We start from the raw sequence: 21,831 nt of genomic DNA, 5'->3' as shown, positions 1-21,831 counted from the left end.
TTATGCATCCCTTTGCTTTGCACTGCCAAAGACAGTAATGCATGGGAGCTCCATAACCTCTGGGTCAGGTTGTCAAGACTTACCTGCACAACACAGCACGGAATGAAGAATTCCCACTGGTGCCAAGTCAGATACCAGCAAGTACTTTGGCTCTGAATTTTCATCAACATTTTCCATCAGTTTTTATTTTTATACAAGAGGTAACAACTTTTGTCAAGGTTTTATTGATTTCCTGTCTGTCAAACCAATTGTTCAATTTTTGAAAGAAGAACAAAACAACAGTTTCCTATTCCTTCATCTTTTATGTAACCCTTTTCCCGACCTTTTTTTTCCCCTTGCAATTATTTTTTATTGCTATTATCAGCTGTTAAATACCTCTACATGCAAAGCTATTTCCTCCTTTGTAAAGCCTGCAGTCCCAGAAAATAATGAAGAAATCTGGATACATCTTCTGGCCATCTCTACTGTAAGCTTTGAAGTCAGATTTCACCTGAATGGTGAAAGGCTTCAAGGCTTCTGTTCTTAGGCAGATTTGGGGAAGTAGTAACAAAAAGACTTTGTTACTCTGCATTGAGAAGAGTTGCAGTGTGAACTCATCTGTTATCCTGCACCAGTGTGTGACAGCAGGCATACTTTTGCCATGGGGAAAGGTTCGCCAAGGAACTCATGCCTTGTCAGATACCAAAAAGTCCCTTTTGTCATGCAGATTCTCTTAAAGAAGGAGCAAATCCTACTGCTTCTCCTGCAACCAGAACACTTCAGACATCTCCCTTTGGCACCTGTTTCCCACTTGAGTCTCTGTTTCAGCAGTATACCCATAGGTGAGGAGATACTGGAAATCAAACATTGCTAGGTTTGGAGATCATGGACTGCTGCGTGCAAATCACATTGCTAATAACTGAAACTTATGGTCACTGTGATTATTATTTTTATACTGTAGTGTGCACCTGGGCCAGAAAACAGCCCCAAGCACTGCTGATGGCATCCCACTGCTTTGTGCTGCTCACAGTATGCTTAAACTCACGTGGGTGGGTCACTGTGGGTACCCATGCTGCTCTCAGGGAATGATTCTTCTCATTACAAGCAAATACAGACAAAGGTAATGCTCTGGCTTGGCTTGCATGTTTTAATGGCTCAGGCCATTGGGGCAGTTGTCAGAGATCAGTGTCTGACCTCCACTTCATTCTAGGAGCCCCCTGAGTCCAAGGTGATGATTCTTCATTCATAAATGTATGGGAAATACATGCTATGGAGAATAACTATTTCCAAAATGTTTAGTACTCCCTGAAGTAAAATAACTCTGTCCTAAAGGTTCACATTCAAAGGGTCAGCTCTTCTCCAGATGGAGATGAGCTATGCAGTGTGCACTGGCTGTGTTTGCTGTGCTGCTTGCTGCTCAGTGCACATGGGGTGTTGGGCTTTTTGTAGAAATGCCAGATGCAAATAAAGGAATAAAGACATAAAGCACACTGAGCAGGTGTCTAAAATTCCAGAGGAAAAGAAATGGAAGGAATTGCAGACACTCCTTTAGTGTGCTCACTCCCTGTTAGCATTGTTTAGGGAAGCAAAGCCTGTTTCTTAGCTTAAAGAAATGAAGTTGGGAAGCTAGGGGGAAAGAAACACTAGGAATTCTCTGATCTCCTGTCAGGAACATGGTTACATTTAGGTCAGACAATGAATTGATTCCCTAAAGTTCAAACTGTGTTGACTTACTTATTTTGGGAAAGATAAAAAGTTAAGGTAAAAAATAAAAAAAAAATTATCTATTTTGAACCACAGTAGATTTCCTGCCTTGTTTAAGAACCACTGGGTGGGACGGGGCATTTTTGGTTAAGAAAGAAGCTGTTTAGCTATCTTCTTCTTGTAAAATCATAGAATCATTAAGGTTGGAAAATATCACTAAGATCCTCAAGTCCACTCCACCCCCACCATGCCCACTGACCACGTCCCTCAGTGCCAATATCTCCACCATCCTTGAACACCTCCATGATGGTGCCCCCAGCACTCCCTGGGCAGCTGTGCCACTGCATCACCACTCTTTCTAAGAAGCATTTCCTAATATCCAACCTGAACCTCCCTGGGCTCCACACCATTAACTCTTCTTCTACATTTAAGCATAGGTTTTTGGAGCTTGTACCTATCCATAGCCCAGTTTTCAGTTTGTACCACTGGAAATGCAGCAGCAAAACTAAAACGTGAGACGTGAAGCTGGGGAGGTGAAGCCCAGAGCATGGAATGATTCTTGGACGTGATGAAGACATTGAGTAGAAACTGTCTACTCAGTAGAAAACTAGGGATTTGATTTAGTAGTTGGGTAGGGATAGTGATAGGAGGATGGTTGGACTAGATGATCTTGTAGGTCCTTTCCAACCTTATGAACCTATGAACCTGTCATCAGGAAAGGGGTTGATGTGTAATGAAAAAGGTGTGTGCCTGGGGCATGAGGGATTTCAAAGCAAGGATGGGAACTTAGTACAAGAATTCAGATTGTGTGGAAATGAATAAAGCGACGGGCAGAAGTCCCAGCCACACTGAGTAATTAGGTTGGATACATGGTATTGCCTGTGCACAGGTATTTTCAATGTCTATGGCTCATCTCAGTGGCACAAGGGTGCTGTAGGTTTCCCTGTACGGGGCAGGACTCAGCAGGAGCACCTTTCCAACCGCAGCAGTGGAGCTGCTCCTGGCTGCGTTTGTTTAAATGAAAGCAGAACCGGATCTCAGCTGGCAGCAGCAGCAGTTCTGGCACTGGGTCTGGAAGCTCTGCTCCTGCAGCAGCTCGTGGTGAGGCAGAGCTCTTCAGCTCTAAGCAGAGGTTGAGTGACCTCAAGACAACTTTTCGGACCAGGACCTAAGCATGGGAAGGATGGGATGCTGGAAGCAGGCAGCACAGTACAGCACACTGGCCGTGCTCCTGCCCTGGCACACGCTGCCTAGGCAAGCTAATAGCTATTTGCCATTGCCTTCTATGAGCCTTCCTACTGTGTACTCTGCAAAACGAGCAGAGACAGCAGTAGGTGGTGAAATTCCTTCCAGGATTTTGCAAACGATATCTTCAAGAGGCGTTGTCTGAGCAATAGGAGAACTGGAGAGAGGACCGTGGCTGGGGCAGGAGTCAGCGATAGCTCGCACGGGGGTCAGCGCGGTGTCTGCACTGACTCATCCGCTCCTCCGCGGCTCCGGAGCTGCAAGGCAGTGCCCGGTCCCTGGATAAAACGACAGAGAAGAGGGCTATAGCCCCAAACGTGCTTCCTTCTGCCTCTCACCTGCTTTCCCTGGAAAAAGGAGGAAGCCCCCCACACCGATTGATGGCTCCATGCGAGGCTGTCTTTTTACACGTTTCATCGCACTTAACGGTCATTATCGTTGGGATAACACATCCAGCTTCCCTTTCCCTACCAGCATTTGGCTGTCCCTTTTCCCTTTTACCGACTGCACGGGAATGCCGTCGTAAAAAAGCAATTTCCAGACGAAAACCCAGGGCTCTGGCGCTCTCTCTCTCTCTCTTTCGGGCAGGGCGCGACTTCCCAGCGCTTTCCGACACGCCCCAGCTCACCCTCCGCGGGGAGCATCCCCACGGCCCGGAGCCCCGAGCCGCTCCGCTCCGCCCCCGCCGCCCGTCCCGGGGCGGCCCGGTTGGGCGGGCGCGCAGGCGCAGGGGGGCGCGGGCGGCGGCGCTCGGCGGCGCCGTGCGCGGCGGGTCCCAATCCGCGCTGCAGCCGCCGCGGGGGCGCCACTACCATGAGCGGCCGCGGCCGCCCCTGCGCGACTCACGGGCACCGGGCGCACCAGCCGCCGCCGGCCCCCCCCCGTCGCCGCCGCCGCCGCCGCTGCCGCCGCGCACCCCCGGCCCCCGAGCCCGGCGCTGCAGGATGCCGGGGGGCAAGAGAGGGCTGGTGGCACCTCAGAACACCTTCCTGGAGAACATCGTCCGGCGTTCAAGCGGTGAGAAATCCCCTCTTTCCTTCCGCCCGTTCGTCCCCTCCATCCTTCCGTTCATCCGTCCGTCGCTCCGTGCCCGGGGCGCCGAGCCGCTGCTCCGCTCGTGGGTCGGCGCCTTCAAGGAACGGCTTCCCCCCGCGCTCGTGCCCCGTTCCCCCTCACGTCCAGCATCTCCGCGCTGCGGGGTCGGGGCGGGTTTGCTGAGCCCTTTCTGAATATACCGTCATTCACGTTTCTGACATTCTCTCCTTCGGGTCGGTTTTTCCTCCTCTTTCTTGTTTAGAATTGGCCTTGCGGCCGTTTTCAAAGTCTTCATGACACTTGAAAGTGCGTGGCAAGTATCGGGATGAGAGGGTGACTGCGTTTTGACCCGCACAAATAGGTGAAGAACTGCCGGCAGCTGCTCCTCTGCCCGGTGGGTGCCCACGGAGCTGCGGGAACGATTCCCTGCTGCCGGAGTTCGTTTCACCCTTTCAGCAAATTGCAAAGCAGCGACAAAGAGCACTGTGCACAGCTCCGGTAAAGTTACGTGGTGGCTGTGGACCGTGTCTTAGAGTCGGGTTGATGGGTTGGATGATCTCAGGGGTCTTTTCCAACCTTAGTGTTCTGTGTGTTGGTGTAGTCTTGTGCTCCATCCATTCCTATTGTAAGCTGTTTTATTTTTTTGCACTGGCACTGCTGACACAGAAGTGCTTGCATAAATGTCGTTTGCTAAAAGAGCTCAACTTTGCATCTGCTGAAAGGTTTCTTCTTGGAGAGCCCAGGCTTAGAGCAACCCATGCAGGAATGTGGGAGAGGTGGGCAGAATGAGGCGCTGAAAAAAGTTCCCATATATATTATTAATGGAGTCACTAATGTGATGTGAAGTCCTGCTGAGAAGCGTTTCCTTCCACCTTCCTACTGCACAGCTCTGGATTTATCTCACACTCATATTAATGCAGCCTGATGTGCTGGATTGAGTCGATTTTGATGGCGAAGAATGAATTAGTGATTCATTGATTTCCATAGAAGGAGTGGATCGAGGACCTAGAATTTGTTTTAAGACATTGCGTGTTAAGATGACAGCCTTTCTGGGGGGGTTTCCATGCTCTCCTGCTGCCTGCATCAGCTCTGTGGTCAGCAGCTGACTGTCAAGCTCTCTAGCTGCACATCACTGGAGGCTAATTTCCTGCAATAGTGCATTATTTACTAGAATATTAAATGCAAGCTTAATTAATAGGGCTTTATATAGCACTTTCCCTCTGATAATTTCAAAGTGCCGAGTGGAGCTTAATTACACTCCACAGCTCCTCGTGGAAGGGGACGCACAGAGGTGTTCCCGATGTGTTCTTACATTTGTGGCTCAGACACCGCAGTTGTTGTCCCAGAGGCATGTGGGAAGTCAGGGGCACAGCTGGGGACAGGGTTTGGGAGCACCATGCTTCTGAGTTGTGCTCTAATTAAATCACATGTCCTCCCTGCTGAGGGCTCGGGAAAGCTCTGAGATGTCAAAACAAAAAACCAAAAAACCAGGAAAACTCAAAAAGGTTTGGAAGATTATACTTTAAAAAACACCTTTTCCTCCCCCCAGGTTTTAGCCTGTCCTAATTTGGGAGCATAAATCATGCCGATCTGGTCTCCATTCTGCTTTTTCTCTGCTGAAGCATGATGTTACAGAGGCAAATCTGTCCCACTGGACATCAGAGCAAAAAGTGGATTGGGAATCTGTTTTTTAACTCATGTTAGCGGTCAGTATTGTACACTGAAACATGATTTAGTTCTTATTTTTGTCATCCAGGTCACAGCCTTATTTGTCCTTTATAGAAATAGTAATTTTCATTGGATTCAGCTCTGTTTAATCCGAACTTAACGGTGTCCAGTAGAGCAAATCTGGTTCAAGTATCCCCTGCCGACGCTTGGTTGAAGGCATGGATTTGGCCTGCTGACCACGTCCAGGCTTTTGTTTTTATGCTTGGATTCACCAGCTCTAAAGGGGTTTTTTCAATGTCAAGTTGAGGAAGAGGAGAAAGACTGATGGTAGCTTTTTAAAACACATCTTGAGCGTCCTCATAAAAAAAGCCTCTCCATCGTTGTTCCTGGTTAAAGAACACTCTCTTTTGAGATGGCTCACACTTGTACAATCTCATCGCACTTGACCATAAATCTTCTCTCAACGACCTGGGGAGGGCTTGTAGATAGAGATAATATCTTCTTTTAGGCCAACAGATACAGCTGGAAAAATGAGGTATTTTGGCAGACAGACTCTTCATCAGGTCTGAAATGGAACTGGTAGATTTCAAAATGAAACACAAGTGCAGACAAATTATTTGGAATTGGCAGAGATGGATCCAATCTAGAAAGCATTTATAGATAAAACTGCAGCAGTTTTAAAGCGTGGAACGTCAGCATGGACCCAACAGGAACTGAGAGTGGTGGGCAGCCTGGTGCTAAAAGCAGCCGTGTATTTGATTTGCAGCATTACTTGGGGACTTGCTTTTTAGGAATATTGTGAACCTACAGCTACAAATGAGATTAAAATTAGGAGAGAAGTGTTCCCTGTGTGTCAGCGGTGGGTACAGCAGCTGAGAGCCCTACAGATAGAGATGGGGTGACCGTGGCCGTGCAGAGGGACGCAGATCTCCAGAGCACACAGAGCTGTCTTGAGGGTAATCAGTGTTTTAGGCAGTGAAAATGCACAAAATACAGCTCTTATCTGAGGCTCCCAAGGATTGATGGGATCTCACAGCAGTTTCGGCTGTGCCCTGGATCCAGAACACCAGGTGTTCTGCTAAGCTAAAAGCAGGTGTGTTTTGTGGGGGCAGTACTTTAAGGTGACTGCTTGCTCATGCCATTGGTGTTTTGGGTTTTTAATGAGGATCTTCCTTAGGGCAGTGTTCTTTCTTAAGAAGTTCTCAGCAGTCCGTGCCTGTTACTACTGCTTTTGTTGGTTGCTCCCTCTGTGCTGGTGCTGACCTTGGCACAGCAGTGTGGGTACAGATTTGGGCAAATCTGTGGAGCAGGGTTAAACTTTGTGTACTCACCTCAGAAATCCATCAGATCTCGTGGCCAGAAAGGTGAAGACAGATGGACAAGACAGACACATCTTGTTGCAGCAAAAGCAGTGAGCTTTTGTTTCTGCCTACGGTGTGTTAATGGCATAATTTGTTTCTTTGGTAAAGGGTTGATTTTGGAAGAAGGTTAACTCAGGGACTTTGTGGCCACGTGTAGTAGAAGTGAGAACAGCCTAGTGAAAGACAAATATGGTAACAGTAGTCATTATTCCTTATCGTTTCTATTGCAGTAACTGTTAGAATAAGGAACATTTCACGTCTTCACAAATGTGTTTTGACTCTTGGGCTGAACTCATGGCTCAGTAAGGATTTTCAACATAAGCTTTAATGCAGCTAACATTCAGTTCCCAGCCTCTTTCCCAGCCTAGAAACATGTTTCTGTGCATCAGCTCCCTCAGACTGAGCTTTGTGCCCCATGGGGTGCCTCTGAGTTTAATGAGTATGAGATCAGCCTGATAACAGGTGACTGTGTTGGGATGCAGGTTGAATGGGTCAACCTGATCTGGTGGGGGCCAACCAGCCCACCACAGGAGGTTGGAATTGAGTGGACTTCAAGGTCCCTTCCACCTCAACCAATTAATTCTTTGATCAAGGAAGAGGAGGGAAATGAGCATCCCATGTGTAGAGTGCTAAGACACTTTTTCATTCTTACTAGTTTGGCACTAATGGTAAAGTGTCTGCTGTCTCTCCTATCCTTCCTTAGTCTGTGCAGCATACCTGAATTCTTACAGGCAAGGTGACATAGCGTTGCTCTCATTGGACACGATACTCATAGGCTCTCTCCTGGATTAAATACAAGCTGCATTTTCAGCTCATCCAAGTTAAATTTCATTTGGTGCGGAGAGAAAGATCTTCAATGTAAATTACTGCAGGTTCACAGATGTCTGTTATTAGGGGTCTTCTGCATTAAAAATCCTGGCCCTCGGCACTTAGCTGAATTGTAGAATGGCTTGGGCTGGAAGGGACCTTGTAGATCATCAAGCTCCAACTCCCTCCTGTGGAAGGGAAGGGTTGCTGACCACTGGATCAGCCTGTGCAGGGTTCCATCCAACCCAGCCTTGAGAACCATAATGATGCTGTAAACCACAGGGCAGAAATTTCTGCCCTCCAGTTCTATTTCCTCTGGGGAAGTCAAGAAGGGATGGTCACAAGTTTATATAGTTGGGGTTTTCTTTGGCACAGGGCCGTGCTTGTGATTTCTTTGGCTGCAGGCGTCCTGCTGAGACAGAAATCAATGCAAAGTGAGTTTTTACACGAAGCAGCGTTACTAGGTGACACTTGAGAGTAGTTTTCAATTGCAAGGGCCCTACTTTCATAGTATTATTATGGCTGGAAAAGACCTCTAAGATCACCTAGTCCAGCCATCCATCTAATACTAATGTTACCCACTAAGCCATGTCTCAAAGTACAACATCTGTCCTTTCTTTAAATGCCTCCAGGGACTGTGACTCCCCCACCTCCCTTGGCCGCCTATTCTAAAACATCAGCACTCCTTCTGAGAAGAAATTCTTTCTAACATCCAACCTGGGCCTCCACTGGAACAACTAGAGGCCATTCTTTCTTGTTCCACATCCTGAAACATAAGGCGTATCTGATGCCTGCTGAAACCTGCAACTTAGATCTTTTTTTCTGTGTTCTCTTATTTTTTATCACATCAGTTCAATATCATCGCATTAATTTATGCACTCGAATAATACCATATGGCTAGCGAAGGGAATAGCTGTCTCTGAGTGGGGGCATTGTAAAATAGGAGTGTTCTCTTTTTAATACTTCTTCCTGCGCGTCTCTGGGAGGGGGATGTGGTGGGACGTCGTTCTCCTATAGGATCTGGGCGCTACCAGGCGCTGCCAGCAGAGGTCAGTGCGAGAGCTGTGCCTCTCCCAGCCAGTACTGAAACGGGAGAGGAGAGCGAGAGGAAAGCACTGATTTCTCGAGCAAACCTCCGTTACTGCCGTGGGAAGGAGTATGCAGCCAAAGACTAATGTCAGGAAGTTAAGTAAGCTGTGGAAATGCATTTAATTAGCCTCTTTAACGGAGGTGCTGGTCGGTGGTTAGCCTGGGTTTTGAGTTATTCTCCCGGTGAGCTAAGAAAGCAGGGTTTTGTGGTTAGGTAAAATTAAGTAAAGGAAAGAAGATTTTGGACTTAGCTTCCTAATAACCTGCTTTTCAGAAAAAAAGTCAGTCTAAAAACTTTGTTTAATCAGCACGTCGAGTGCCTGACTGCATTGCTCAGCACTGCCTAACCCCGATGGTGGAGTCCAGTTTTGCCCTGTGCTTGGTGCTGGTGCTGGGAGTGGCCCTGTGCAGGATGTGCCTGGAGCAGCACCCAGAGCAGGGCTGGGGCTCTGGATCATGGAATCAGCATAGAATCGTCTGAGTTGGAAGATCTTTAAGGCCATCTAGTCCAGCTCCCTCCAATGAACAGACACCCACAGCTCCATCAGGTGCTCAGAGCCCCATCCAGCCTGAATTTGGGTATCTGCAGGGATGGGGTACCACCACCTCTCTGGGCAACCTGTGCCACTGCCTCACCACTCTTATTGTAAAAAACTTTTCCCTTATATCCAATCTAAATCTCTCTTCTTTTAGTTTGAAATCATTTCCACCATCACAACAGGCTCTGCTGAAGAGTCTGTCCCTTCTTTCTTACAGCTTCTCTTTAGATACTGAAAGGCTGCACTCAGCTCTCCCCAGAGCCTTCTCTTCTCCAGGCTGCACAGCCCCAGCTCTCTCAGCCTGTCTTTGAAAGGAGGCATCCCTTGGTGCTTTTTTGTGGTCCTCCTCTGGACATGCTCCAGCAGCAGGTCTATGTCTGTCCTGTGCTGAAGACTCCACATCTGCATGCTGTGCTCCAGGAGATGCAGAGATGCTCTGCATCAGCCACGTTTGGACACCTGCTCAAGGAGTGGTGCACAGTTCTCTCTGTCAAAAGTGTTTTTGGACGTTCAGCCATGCACTGTGAAATTGTAACCATTGGATGAGTGTCTGCAAGACAAACAGCAGCCATTGCTGTGATTTTCTCTTCTGGGAATGCGAAACAAGTGTGCTCATTTGTACATAGCTAGATACGTGGTTTTTGGTTGCTCCCTGAGGACGCCCATGTGCTGTCTGCATGCTCCAGCTTAAATTTAGCCTCACAGCATCTATCTTACATTCAGCACAGTTGTAATAGGGAGCAGATTCAGCAGTAGCATTCAGAAGATAACAAGCATAGGTGAGGATTAGTCTAACCGTAGGATAAGTGAGTATGTGGCAGAGAACCTATGATCAGAACTGAAAGAAATGACATTTCTCAGGCAACTCCTTCTGATCTTATTTTGTCCTTATTGATCTAAAGCTCTTCCTGAAGTCAGCAAAATTGTGCTGCAATAAAGAAGTGTGATGCTTGTGGGATTTCACATTCAGAATGATTAAACTTAGTTTTCAAACTTTTTGGAAGGTAAATTCTGAACAGGTTTTAATCCTTCAGGTTGCATGCTGAATTGCTGAAAGCTGCTGTGTTGCCAACTGAGTGACTTACACGTGGATTTAATCTCAGCCAGCACTGAACTACTTTTATGAGAGGAACACCAATTTGGTGAAGGAATTAGATCCTTTTAGCTTTGTCAGTATGATAGCATCTTGCTCTGGATTTAGACCTCCATACCTTTTCATAATAGAAGTATTAAATAAAAACAACAGTGGTACAGAAAGGTGACTTAAAGAGTTTGTCCTTCAGGAGATTATTTCTCGGGGAACGCTTTGTGTGCTGGATAAATTGGATGGCACTGATGTTTTGCATGGTTTAAGGTCACTGGGGAAATAACTGCTTTGTTAGAAAACAGCGGTGTGGTTCTGCAGCCAGGAGTACTGGTGTAGGTTGGATGCTTCAAGCACAGCGGTTTGTCTGCAGCTGACCCCAAAGTCTGAGCATTGTGTCAGCCCAGGCTGATTTTCTTCTCTTTTCTACTGGGATACATTGAGCATGGGTTTGCATTCACTGTATAGAAACATGAACGTAAATATATACAAACAGGGCCAAGACTTGTTTAGAGGAGCTAGAAGAAAACAAAACCTCAATGTTTTATGAGTCCCCTCCCCAGCACAACTACCAGGATCTCAATATTTCCAAGGTGATCTAAACCAGATTGCAGCAATATACTGACTCTGTGGTTATAAGCAGACCAGTCGACAACACTGTAAGTGGTTTGGTGCTTATAAAGGACAACAAGAGCAAAAAAGGCAAAATCCAGGCATTGCGTAGAGGCCTGTGCTCCGTGCTGCACTTGCTCCATGTAGGAAGGACAGGAATTTGGAACGACGGCTCAGAGTGAAATTGCTCAAGTTAGGAATTTATTCCAAGATGGAAACACTGCTTCTTTTTATTAATATCATTATTTTTGTTGTGCTACTGCTTCTTTTTTTTTTTCTTTTTTTTTTCCCTGCATCTTTTCAATGGTGACTTTTTTTAAAAAAATGGTTGGTTGCGTATTTTCCATGAGTGGGGATTGAATTCTGGAATGGTGATGGAAGCAGTTTTGTTCACAAGCAATTCCCAAGCACTCTTGAGGAAAGATGATTAGAGACGGCATTTCTCACTTGGCTAAACATCTTTGCTACAATGATTTAGCTGTTCTTGCTCTCCTTTGATTACATAACATGATTTTTACACTGCTTTGGGCATTTTGGTGGTTAAAAAAATTGCTTGCATACTGTGATCATTTTTTAATTTTTTTTTTTGAAAAACAACTAAATGAGCTTCAGTGCTAGGTTGAATATTAGCTGCTGCAAGATAGAGTAAGATTAAAGGCTTGCTGCTGTATGGTGTAAGTTCCTTTATACAACAGAGCCTTTCTTGCAAAGTAGAAGTACAGGAACAGCAAATACAGTGCTGTTTATATTGTTTACCTCAGCTGTGTTTTCCAAATATGAAATTCTGCTGTGTGCCCTTAATATCTTAATTCCTTGCCATCCATATTAACTTTGCAAATAGGAGAGTTATACTGTCTAATAAAAAGCCTGCTGATTTCCTAGAGGAACCTAGCAGCTCCAACAAGGGCATGTCTGCCTCCTGTGCCCTGCTTCCCTGCTCTTACAGACAGGCATTGGTGTTCAGTCTTGTCTAATTGAAGAAACCTCCAGCCTACAGATTTGTGCTGCAATATATCAGAAGTGGGGATAGGGTGGAGAATATGATAGTTGAAGGGAATGATATCAAGACAATCTTAGAAATAATAAAAATTGACTTCTGTCTCAAAGGAAGTGGGAAGTGGAAATGTATTTTCAGCACATCGGAGAAATCCAAGCAAGAATGAATGTTAATCATTAGGCTAATCGTTAGTATGGAAGTTTTGAAGTTGGCTCCATGTTAATCTTTTCACAGTGCGATATATCACCATGTGATAATTCAGCTTACAGCTGCACAGAGTTTCACACGTGGAATCAGACCACTGTTCTGCCAGATTTACTGCCTGCCTTCAGCAGTGCCAGTACCAGAGAGAGCTTCTTCTCAGTCTTCACCATAAAGTGCTTGTGAGACTAAGTGCTGCTTGATGTGGAGGGCAGAGGTGGGCTTATCCTTGTGAATACCTCCAATGTCATCTTAAAAAACATCTAGCTTGAAAATTATAGCTCCTATATCTTGAATCCAACAGGATGTCTTGGTGCAAGTCTCTGGGATTTATATTGCAGGCCTCTGTGGGACTTGACTGTGGTGTCACCACAGCATGGCTCAGGGGATGTCAGGTTCCTTTGGCAGAGGGCTCCTTGTGTTGGAGCTGCTGGCAAGTGGGGCCTTGAGGAACACACACCTGGTTGTGTTTGAAAGGGTCCTTGGACTTACTTATTCTTGATATTGCTCTGTGGCAACTGGACCTGGAGAAGAAATGAAGTTTTCCTAGTCCTTGTCTCTTAAACCAGTTCAAGCAGCCAGATGGAGATCCAACAGACTGGAATTTGCCTTAGTCAGTTTAATGAGAATCTTAATCCCATGTGCAACTGTAATGGACCTTTTTTATTTTTTAGCAAGGAAGCCGTGTAAGTGAGTGATAGAAGGATGGAAATTGAACAAGAAAATGGTTTTAGACCATTAGGTTAGTGATGGTGATGTGGTGCAAAAGTCTCTCTTCAAACTACACAAAACTCATAGAAACTGTATAGTGGTATTCTTCACTGTTGTTCACCAAAATTACACTCTAAAACAGAGTCATATTAGAAACTCTGCAGGGAGTCACGGCTGAGATTTCTCAGCAGAGGCTGATGTAAAATTAAATCTGTCTGGAGTACTGATCTGGAGAAATTTTAGAAATAGGGAAAAATTAGTATGTGTGCTGGGGAAAAGAACATGACTACCAATAAAATGTAGGGTAAGTGTGGAGTCTTGCAGATGCTGAGACTTGGGTACATAATAAAACCCCAAGGTCAGATGTTGACCCATTCTACCTTTAATTTTATCAAGCTGTGTCACTGAACAGTGGCATTAATGTAACATGGGTTCCTGTAGCTCTGTGCCTCCAGTTAGTTTCATTGGTCTTTAACAACATGTGAACATTGACTTAAGATTTTTGTTTGGTTGAAACAGGACATGCACATATGTGTGCACATGCAGAGCATGGATGAATAAATATTATTTGCTGTAGAAGGCAAGGTTTAAAAAAAGTCAGTTACGTAATGGAATTTTCATGAGAACAAACAAAAATATACTTCTAGTATTTAATCAAGTTACTAGTCCATGTTTTATATATTTACAGCCTTACAAGTACTAGTATCTAAAAAAACCACATTTTTAGAGTCTTTTTTTTTCCTAATTTTATGGTGTGTTTTTTTTTCTTTTCTTGAAAGATCAGTAATTTGGTGGTATGTTTTGTTCCTTCCCAATATACTGATGGATTTGATCAGTTTGATGAACGTCTTAGTGATTATTTTGAGACTCTTGTGTGTAAGTAGTAGAAAATCCATGGAAGATGTCCATCGAATACTGTGGCTGCAACATGTACCTTCTGCAGTAATATTCTGTGTCCTGAAGCACAGCATTACGTGATAGGGATACACATCCAAAATATGAGATAGAAGGGATGGTTTCAAACAGGGTTACTGGCCTATGCACTGTGGTTCTCAGAGATCCGCACACATCCTTGAAAGAGTCTGAATATCTGCTGCCTATAATTGCCCAGGTTGTGCTCTTCATATCTGGATATGAAAGCAAAACCTTGGTGAAAGATAATCCAATAAAGAAACCTCTTTGCAAATCTAACCTTGTTTTGGACAGAGGACTAGTATTGGTTGTTTCTAGCAGTTGCTGTGTACTGTCTGCTGCTGGTTGTAGCAACTGCATCTCTCCTTGGGCAGAAAAACTGATTTTTAAAGTTGGCATTCAGGTTTAAGACTATTTGTGATGGATTTAAGGGAATTCTTTAAGCTTTTGAGCTTAGGAGTGTTAGATTTCACAATCTGAACTTACATTTATCATGATGGTTGGTTTTAAAATATTTTTTCAGTCTTTTCTGTAGAAAGATTACTAATCTCTAGATTATTATTTTCCAAGCATTTTTATATTAATTTTCATTTATTAATATTTTTAACTAGATGATCATTGTGGTCATTTTCAACCCAGGCCATTCTATGAAGAAAAAGAGCAATGACCATTCTTTAGAATATGTTTTCCTTGTTCAAAAGAATAATGCTTGAATAATGTATGCTGCGGTTGCAGTTGGAAGTGTGCTGGAAAGGGAGCATATAGCTCGCAGAAGCCCAGTGTCATTTTTATGTGAAAATTAATGTGTGCACCGGAGTGTATGTCTGTAAAAGTGATTGGCAGAACCATCCTTCGGCTATTAAAAGAAGAATTTGTAAAAATTCCCTTTAATTTTTTTTTTTTCCTTAGGAAGACTGCCGAAAGAAACCTCTACTATCGTTTCTATACAGCAGGGATTTTAATAGTTATGTTGTAATGTCTTTTTTAGCATGAACAAATGGGCTAGTGTTAACAGTTCCACAGCAACCGTTACAATGCAACTGAAAGTTGCAACTAAAAATAAGCAAAGCTTTTGAACATCGCCACAGACTACAGCTTGAGAACCTCTACTAAGTGATATACTGAGGATATTATTTTTGAAACAACATTACAATGTCAATGACGATAAAATTCCACAACGTGTTTGAGCAAGATGATTATTTACTTCCTTAGAAATGCTTTTCTAAAAGCAGAGATGGGAGAATACTTCCAAACTAGTGAATACAACTATTTTAGGGCTAACTCGTAATGTGTTGGTGCCAGTCCGTGCGTATAAACTGTAGGCAATGACTGAAAAAATAGATGATTGAAGCAGTATTTAAATCTGAGTTAAGCCTCCTAAAAATATTCCTTACTTATATTTGTGTATTGACAGCAATTGGTGCATGCTACTAGGATGAACCAAGCCCACTTTTTAGCTTTTTGGTGTAGACTGTCACTGAAATTGGACGTGTTTTGTGTTATTTCAATTCTAATTGAAGGAGGAGTTTACTTGAGCAAAAGTGTTGTTGGTCTTGGAACACAAATAGTTCAATAAGGTCAAATTTCAAATTACTTCAAGGTTAATTTCAGGAAATATACACACATAAAATGAAAATCATATATGATACCTTGTCCGTATGTTATGAATAAATGAATCCTTTCTAAATCATTAAGGAGTGGGTGCTTGTATCAGTATTTTATTTTACTGAAGCTCTTGGTTTTACTGAAGGCTGTCCTGTTTCATCGCAATTTGCCTTCTGATGCCCACTTTGATTTCAGTTCTCTCTGAGATTTCCAAATGGAGGTTTCCACTGTGAATAACTCTGTGCATCTGCTACGTAACAGGACGTGTATGTGCTTTGCCACTCTCAACAGCCCTTTCTTTTTCTTCTCTTCTTTTAGAATCCAGTTTTTTGTTGGGAAATGCCCAGATTGTGGACTGGCCTGTAGTTTACAGTAATGACGGTTTTTGTAAACTCTCTGGATATCATCGCGCTGACGTCATGCAGAAGAGCAGCACTTGCAGGTAGGTTGTTCACCACTACTTGATGCACTTCTACAATTACAGTCTAGGAAGAAAAATTAGATTTTGGAAAAGCATTGGTAAGAGAGTTGTTTTGCAGAAACGAATGTATTAAAACAGGCTTCAAATGAATGAAACCCAGGACATGGTAAAGCATGTAACCATGTGCATTCAGTTGAGCACCTTGTTGACTGGCTCCCAGTAATATCAATGACCAGCTTTACCAGGATTAACAAACTACTCAAATACTTCCATCCCTTGCTAGAAGTGAAGCACTTTTTTGCAAGACTTTTAGAGTCCTGTAAGACTTAATCCTAAATTAAAAGAAAGCTACATTCCAGTGTTCTAATTTTATTTTATTTTTAATTTTTTTCTTTATGGCATCTACAAATTTAATGTGTTTCACCTGAGTCATTATTGAAGTCAAGACAACCCTTTTTGGTTTGTAAATTCCTATCATCCTCTGGTAATTGCATAGATGCAATGAGCATTGGATCAGTAAAGTCTGTTCAGTGGAAGAACATTTAACAAATTTTAGCAGTGAATGAAGATTAACTAGAGGTGTTCCCAAAGCTGGGGTAAATATTTTGAGGGTTTAGACATCATTCTTCTCTCTTTTGAAATCTGTCCTCGTTAGTATCAGTATGAATGTGTTCTAATGATCTGGTAAAGAAAGTGGGATATTCAAGTGGTATACTGCAAAGAGTTTTTTAGTAGATTTTTGTAAATTCTCATTCTGGAGCATGTTACTCTGATGCCCATTTTGGTTCCTGTTGTTACACACACACTCAGAGGGCACAGTGATGTGCAAATGGCATCTTTATTCCCAAGAGGGCGATTAGGCTGATGATGTATTTACTCTGTGCATTGCAGCCTTATGGCTTTTTTTTTCCCCTTTGTTGGTGGTCTTTCAGGAGTGGACAGCTGTGATTTATGGTTGGATGTGCATCTGCGCCTGCTCTGCTGCATCCTTTAAAAGGAAATGCTGTGGGGAAAGACTATATCTCTAATGCGTGTGTGGGTGGGTGAGCAAAGTAACCAGGAGTGGCAGAGGGAGAAAGGAATGACTGAGATACCAGTTTGTGTAGGTTTTCCCTTGGTGGTTCAGGGAATGACCAGCTCCAGGCCCTGGGAATAGTGGGCTGATTATCTGCAGGGGTGAAAAGCTGATGTGTGGTCATTGCTTTTGTGTGCAGGGAAAAGGAAAAGCCTTGGGGATCCCAAATTGCTCTGTGCAGCTAGGTGTCCTCTGATGGGCAGTGGAGGAGGGATGGGCACGTGCTGCTGACACGCAATACTCATTCACGTGGCAGAAACCAAGTCGATTACGTGATGGGGCTGAAAGAAGCTGTTATCGCATCTATCCCAAATATGCTTACACATACTTTGCTCTCCTAAGCTGGCTCTGTTTCTCTGTGAGTCAGTGATTTAGCCTGTGCATGTTTAAGTCATTACACACGCAAAATGGGATTTTAGGAAAATGTTGGGAATAGGTTGAGAAATACCTCTATTTTAATAATAATTCTGCGCCTCTGAGGGGACCAAAAGGTTTAATTAATCAGAGTGGCTTTTATGAATGTGATGGATGCTATTTGGTAAGCATCCTGTTGTGGCCATATTCAAGTGAATTATATGGATGAAAATGGGAAATGGTCTTGAAGCCAAATGGTACCTTCTTAGGTTTACTTAGTAGAATGCTGTTGTAGGTTTTAGATGTCCAGAGCATTAATTTATTTTCCAGGTCTCGCTCTCAGTCCTGATTGGCTGTGTTGGACTCAAATTGCTCCATTATGCATAAGAAATAATTTATGCAGAATGTTTGCTTTACTGTTCTAAGGCAAATGTTAATGGGGTAAGAGCGTTGTGATGCCACACTTTCATTAGAGGTTTTGAAAGGGTCTGTTTCTAGAGCTTGTTAATGCCTAAAATGGAACAGAAGAAAAATACACAAATAAAATCAATGTTAATCTTGATACAAATTGTTATCTGTTAACTGTAAGTGTTATACAGGAAAAAAATAATTCGATTACTTGCCCTTGCAGGTAAGGTATAGCACCTTCACATTATTTTTCACCCCTTCTTTTCTCCTGAGTTCTCCATCTGTATTCACTGTATCCTATTTGTCTGTCACATACCATACCTTACACTGGGGTTGCTCGTGTGTCATGATGTTTGGTCTTGGTTGATTCTGGATTGGATGTGTATCAAAGGCACTGCATTTGTGAATGATTTTTATCCAGCTCAGGCAGCCAGGTAGCCCCATAGCCAGCTGGTAATCCCTCTGATTCATGCACTTTTCTCGTCTTTTTAATCAACAATTTGTGCATTGGCAGGAAAATCATTCTGAAATACCTCAGTAGAGGTGCCAGTCTCTTAGTTTCGTGAACACTGTATAAAGGCAAGGTTCATATCACACTTCCTGAATGTTGTGTGATGGGGTCAGTGTGTGTTCTTTCTGGGAGTGCAGTGGACCAAAAATTGCAAAAAAAAACTGGAACAGAATATACAGTATGAATGCTAAAATGCATGAGAATTTTAGCTGGAAAGACTTGTGTGCTTGTGAAGTGTCGTGGTGCCAAATGAAAAGGAGCTGCCAGTTTGGAAGGAAATGGGAGGGCATCTGCAATTGCAACACCTCTGACATTCAATTAACCGTGCAAAAGCTCTTGTCTGGAGGTGTGCTGCTAGATTAACCAGCGTGTAGGAGAACCACTTGTTTCATGCCCAGTTGCCCACAGTCATGACAGTTTATACTGTGATGAGTATGCTGAAAGAATAAACAGCTCTGGGGTGTTAAAACCCTATTAAACGTCACGAATAATATCAGTATTTAAAATTGTTTCTTGTCAATTAAGTTCAGTCTTCCTGACAGGTCTTTAGAAGAGCAGGCACCCTTGGGTGTCTGGTTAGTAGATCTGCCCTGGCATTTTATGCTTGACTATTGCCTCAGGCTCCGTTCTCCTTACCCCTCCTTGCACCTTGAGCCTCACTTCAGTGTGGTTATATCTGGATGCTGCTTTTGTTTTTATTGAGGAAACTTGCTCCGAGACCCGTTTGTGTGTTGCCTTCCAGCTGTACAGTGGGAGTAAATTGGATCTGCTTGCTGCAGTTGTTTACAGGTTGCATTTCCACTGAAACACTTGCACAGCTCCACTCAACGTCTCTGTTCTCCCTTGTTTTGATTTACTGCCATTGCAAGTGGGATGAAAATGTCTGAGAGTCCTGGCTCCTGTGGAGCTAATGGCAAAATTCCCACCTTGCTCAAAAGAAAAGGGGTTTTGCATGGTGAGTACAGTGTGCCAGACTGGAGACAAGTTAAATTTGATACTGGGACGTTGCCTCTGTTAACTGATCTACCTGTATGAAAAGACCCCCTGTAATGCCAAAGCTTTGCACAGAAACTTTTCTCAGCCCACCAATGACTACACCCAATGACCTGCCCTACCTCCTTGGGAGCGAGGCCTGCTCCTGGACTTGAAGAGTTGTGGGGCTATTGACATGTAAAACAGTATTTGCTATTCCTCTTGAGTAAACCTTGGTTGCTTGTAATTGATGTCTTTTCGTCCAACACTTCTGGATAAACTGAACTGTTATCTGGATGTGAGTTCATATGCCTTCCATCCTTTATCTGCCCTCTTATCTGGCTAATTCCTCTCAAACAGCCATAAACACCACCCTGGCATGCACTGCATACAAGGAGCTGCTCCAGTGATGTTTTTCTGGATCCTAACAAAGGACATGGAAGCACAGTGCAAAGCTTGAGATGCTGCTTTTTTGCATAGAGAGATGCTTTCAGAGGGAGGCAGAAGGACAGGCATGTGAAATGGCAAATGGCCTGTTGCAGAGATGGGGAATTTAAGATGATTTCTTTTTCGGAGTATTTCAGTAAGCTTTGTTTTCTCTCAATACGTTTGTTTTCTAGTTAGTAAGATCCCCAGTAGCAGTCTGTTTTTTATATTTATGTCTTGTACAGTTTGCACTGAAGGCACTTGACAAGCAATAAGTAACAAAAATATGAGGCAGAAAAAGACAGAGTGATTGACTGAAGAAGTAGGAGTCCCTCCTTGTGTACAAAATAGGGCAGATTAAATTAAACCTATGATAAGCACAGATCTTATGTAACTTGCACAGTGATTGGCTTGGAGGCCTTTTTGGTGCCTGCTGGTAAAAATCACCTTTTGAAAAATAGTTATTTCCTTCCACAAGCCTTTTAAGTGCTTCTTTATATATGAAAATAATGCAAGATTTGAGTTTTACATGTTTACAACAATAATAAGCTGATGCTAAAACATAAAGTTGATTACATTTTTAATTCATAGTATGGTTTGGGTTGGAAGGGACATTAATGATCAGATAATTCCCACTCTCCTGCTGTGGACAGGGCTGCCACTCGCTATATACGGCTGCCCAGGGCCCCATCCAACCTGGCCTTGAATGCCTCCAGGGCTGGGGCACCCACAGCTCTTTGGACAGCAGTGCCCTCTGAGGAAAGAATTTTTTCCCAACATCTAACCTAAATTTTCCCTCCCAGGAGCCTTCTCTTCTCCAGACTAAACAAACCCAACTCCTTGCAGCATTCCTTTATAGTAGAGATGCTCCAGCCATCTTGAACATCCTTGTGGCCTTCCTCTGGACCTTCTTCAACAACTCCACATCCCTATTGTACTGGGGGCCCTAAGCCTGGATGCAGTACTCCAGATGGGGCCTCACAAGGACAGAGCAGAGGGGGATGATCTCCTCCCTGCCCCAGTGCCACTCCTCTGTTGATGCAGCCCAGGATGCTGTTGGCTGCAAGCACACAGTGCTGGCTCATGTCCAGCTTTTAGTCCTCCAGGTAGTGCTAATTGGTGCAGACCACCAGTCGTATCATTGAGGGTGGCTTGACACTTTAATACTAATTAATGAAGGCTTTCTGTGTTATAAAACCATGTACAGTCATGTACTTTAGCAAATTTTCGTTATTTTTTTCCTTTGAGACTCAAGATAAATGTTTTTAGTCCTTGAGATGGCAAAAAAGAAAATAACAGGCTGTATTAAAACAAACAAACAAAAACAGCTCTTATTTTTCTTGCAGATTTGAGCAGTCTGCTTTGCCTCATCAGTGCTGAAAAGGGTTAGATTTAAAAAGAAAAGCATTCAAACTTTTGTTTGTTGCCAGCTCATGTATAAATGTATAAAACGCTATTGGCTGAGCTGAGGAAGGAAAGGCAGACTGTTTGAAAGTGAGCAGCAGGCCTTGTTTTGCATTCCCTGAAGAGGACTATGCAAGTTAGTGGCACATGGTACCTTAACAAAGCCTCCTGCCCCAGTAGAGTTATGTCCTGACGTCTGTCACTGCAGAGACATCTCCATCACTACTCTGACCCAAAGGTGACAACACCATATTGTGGGAGCAGCCCTATCACTTCCCTGGGTCAGTTGTGTAGAGAAAAGATTCACCATCCAGCCTTCATTGAGCATTTTAATGTTTGCCAGGGCACTAACCACTATGCTGTTTTATTGTTTCAGAACGGTAGGCGTAAAATAAATGTTTATTGAACCTCTGGAGGTCTGTTGATCAATAAAAGGGAAGCTGGACTTAAACCACAGCGGCGCTGATAGCCTTTCTTTTTCCCTTTCATGTTCTCAGGGCTGTGTGTTGTAGGTTTCAGCCAGAGCTCAAAATGTTTGTGAACAAAGAAGATGGAGGGGGGGAGTCTGATCAGTGAGAATTGTATTCATCCAAATGTCTGAAAGCTTTTATGCCATGCTCCTTTTTTCTTGAGTTCTATAATTGGGAATTTGCACAGAACAGTCTTCACCTATTTTTAATCCAGGGGAGAATGACAAGAAAAGCCTGGCTG

At 43.7% G+C, this 21,831-nt stretch overlaps 1 protein-coding gene across 2 annotated transcripts in view; it reads left to right on the top strand.

The window, feature by feature from the left end:
* The first annotated feature begins 3,872 nt into the window (after positions 1 to 3,872).
* KCNH5 (potassium voltage-gated channel subfamily H member 5) overlaps positions 3,873 to 21,831 on the top strand; it is a 140,211-nt gene continuing 122,252 nt past the window's right edge. For both annotated transcript variants that reach the window (XM_065755665.1, XM_065755664.1), the window contains exons 1-2: positions 3,873 to 3,945; positions 15,868 to 15,991. In XM_065755665.1, the coding sequence (XP_065611737.1) occupies positions 3,873 to 3,945; positions 15,868 to 15,991 (197 nt within the window). The remainder of the gene's footprint in view (positions 3,946 to 15,867; positions 15,992 to 21,831) is intronic.

Source organism: Cyrtonyx montezumae, unplaced genomic scaffold, assembly GCF_038088225.1.
Source record: "Cyrtonyx montezumae isolate F1298 unplaced genomic scaffold, pur_monq_1.0 scaffold_10, whole genome shotgun sequence".
NCBI lineage: Eukaryota > Metazoa > Chordata > Aves > Galliformes > Odontophoridae > Cyrtonyx > Cyrtonyx montezumae.
The sequence above is the reverse complement of the archived record's forward strand: the minus strand, read 5'-3'. Positions and strand labels throughout refer to the sequence as shown.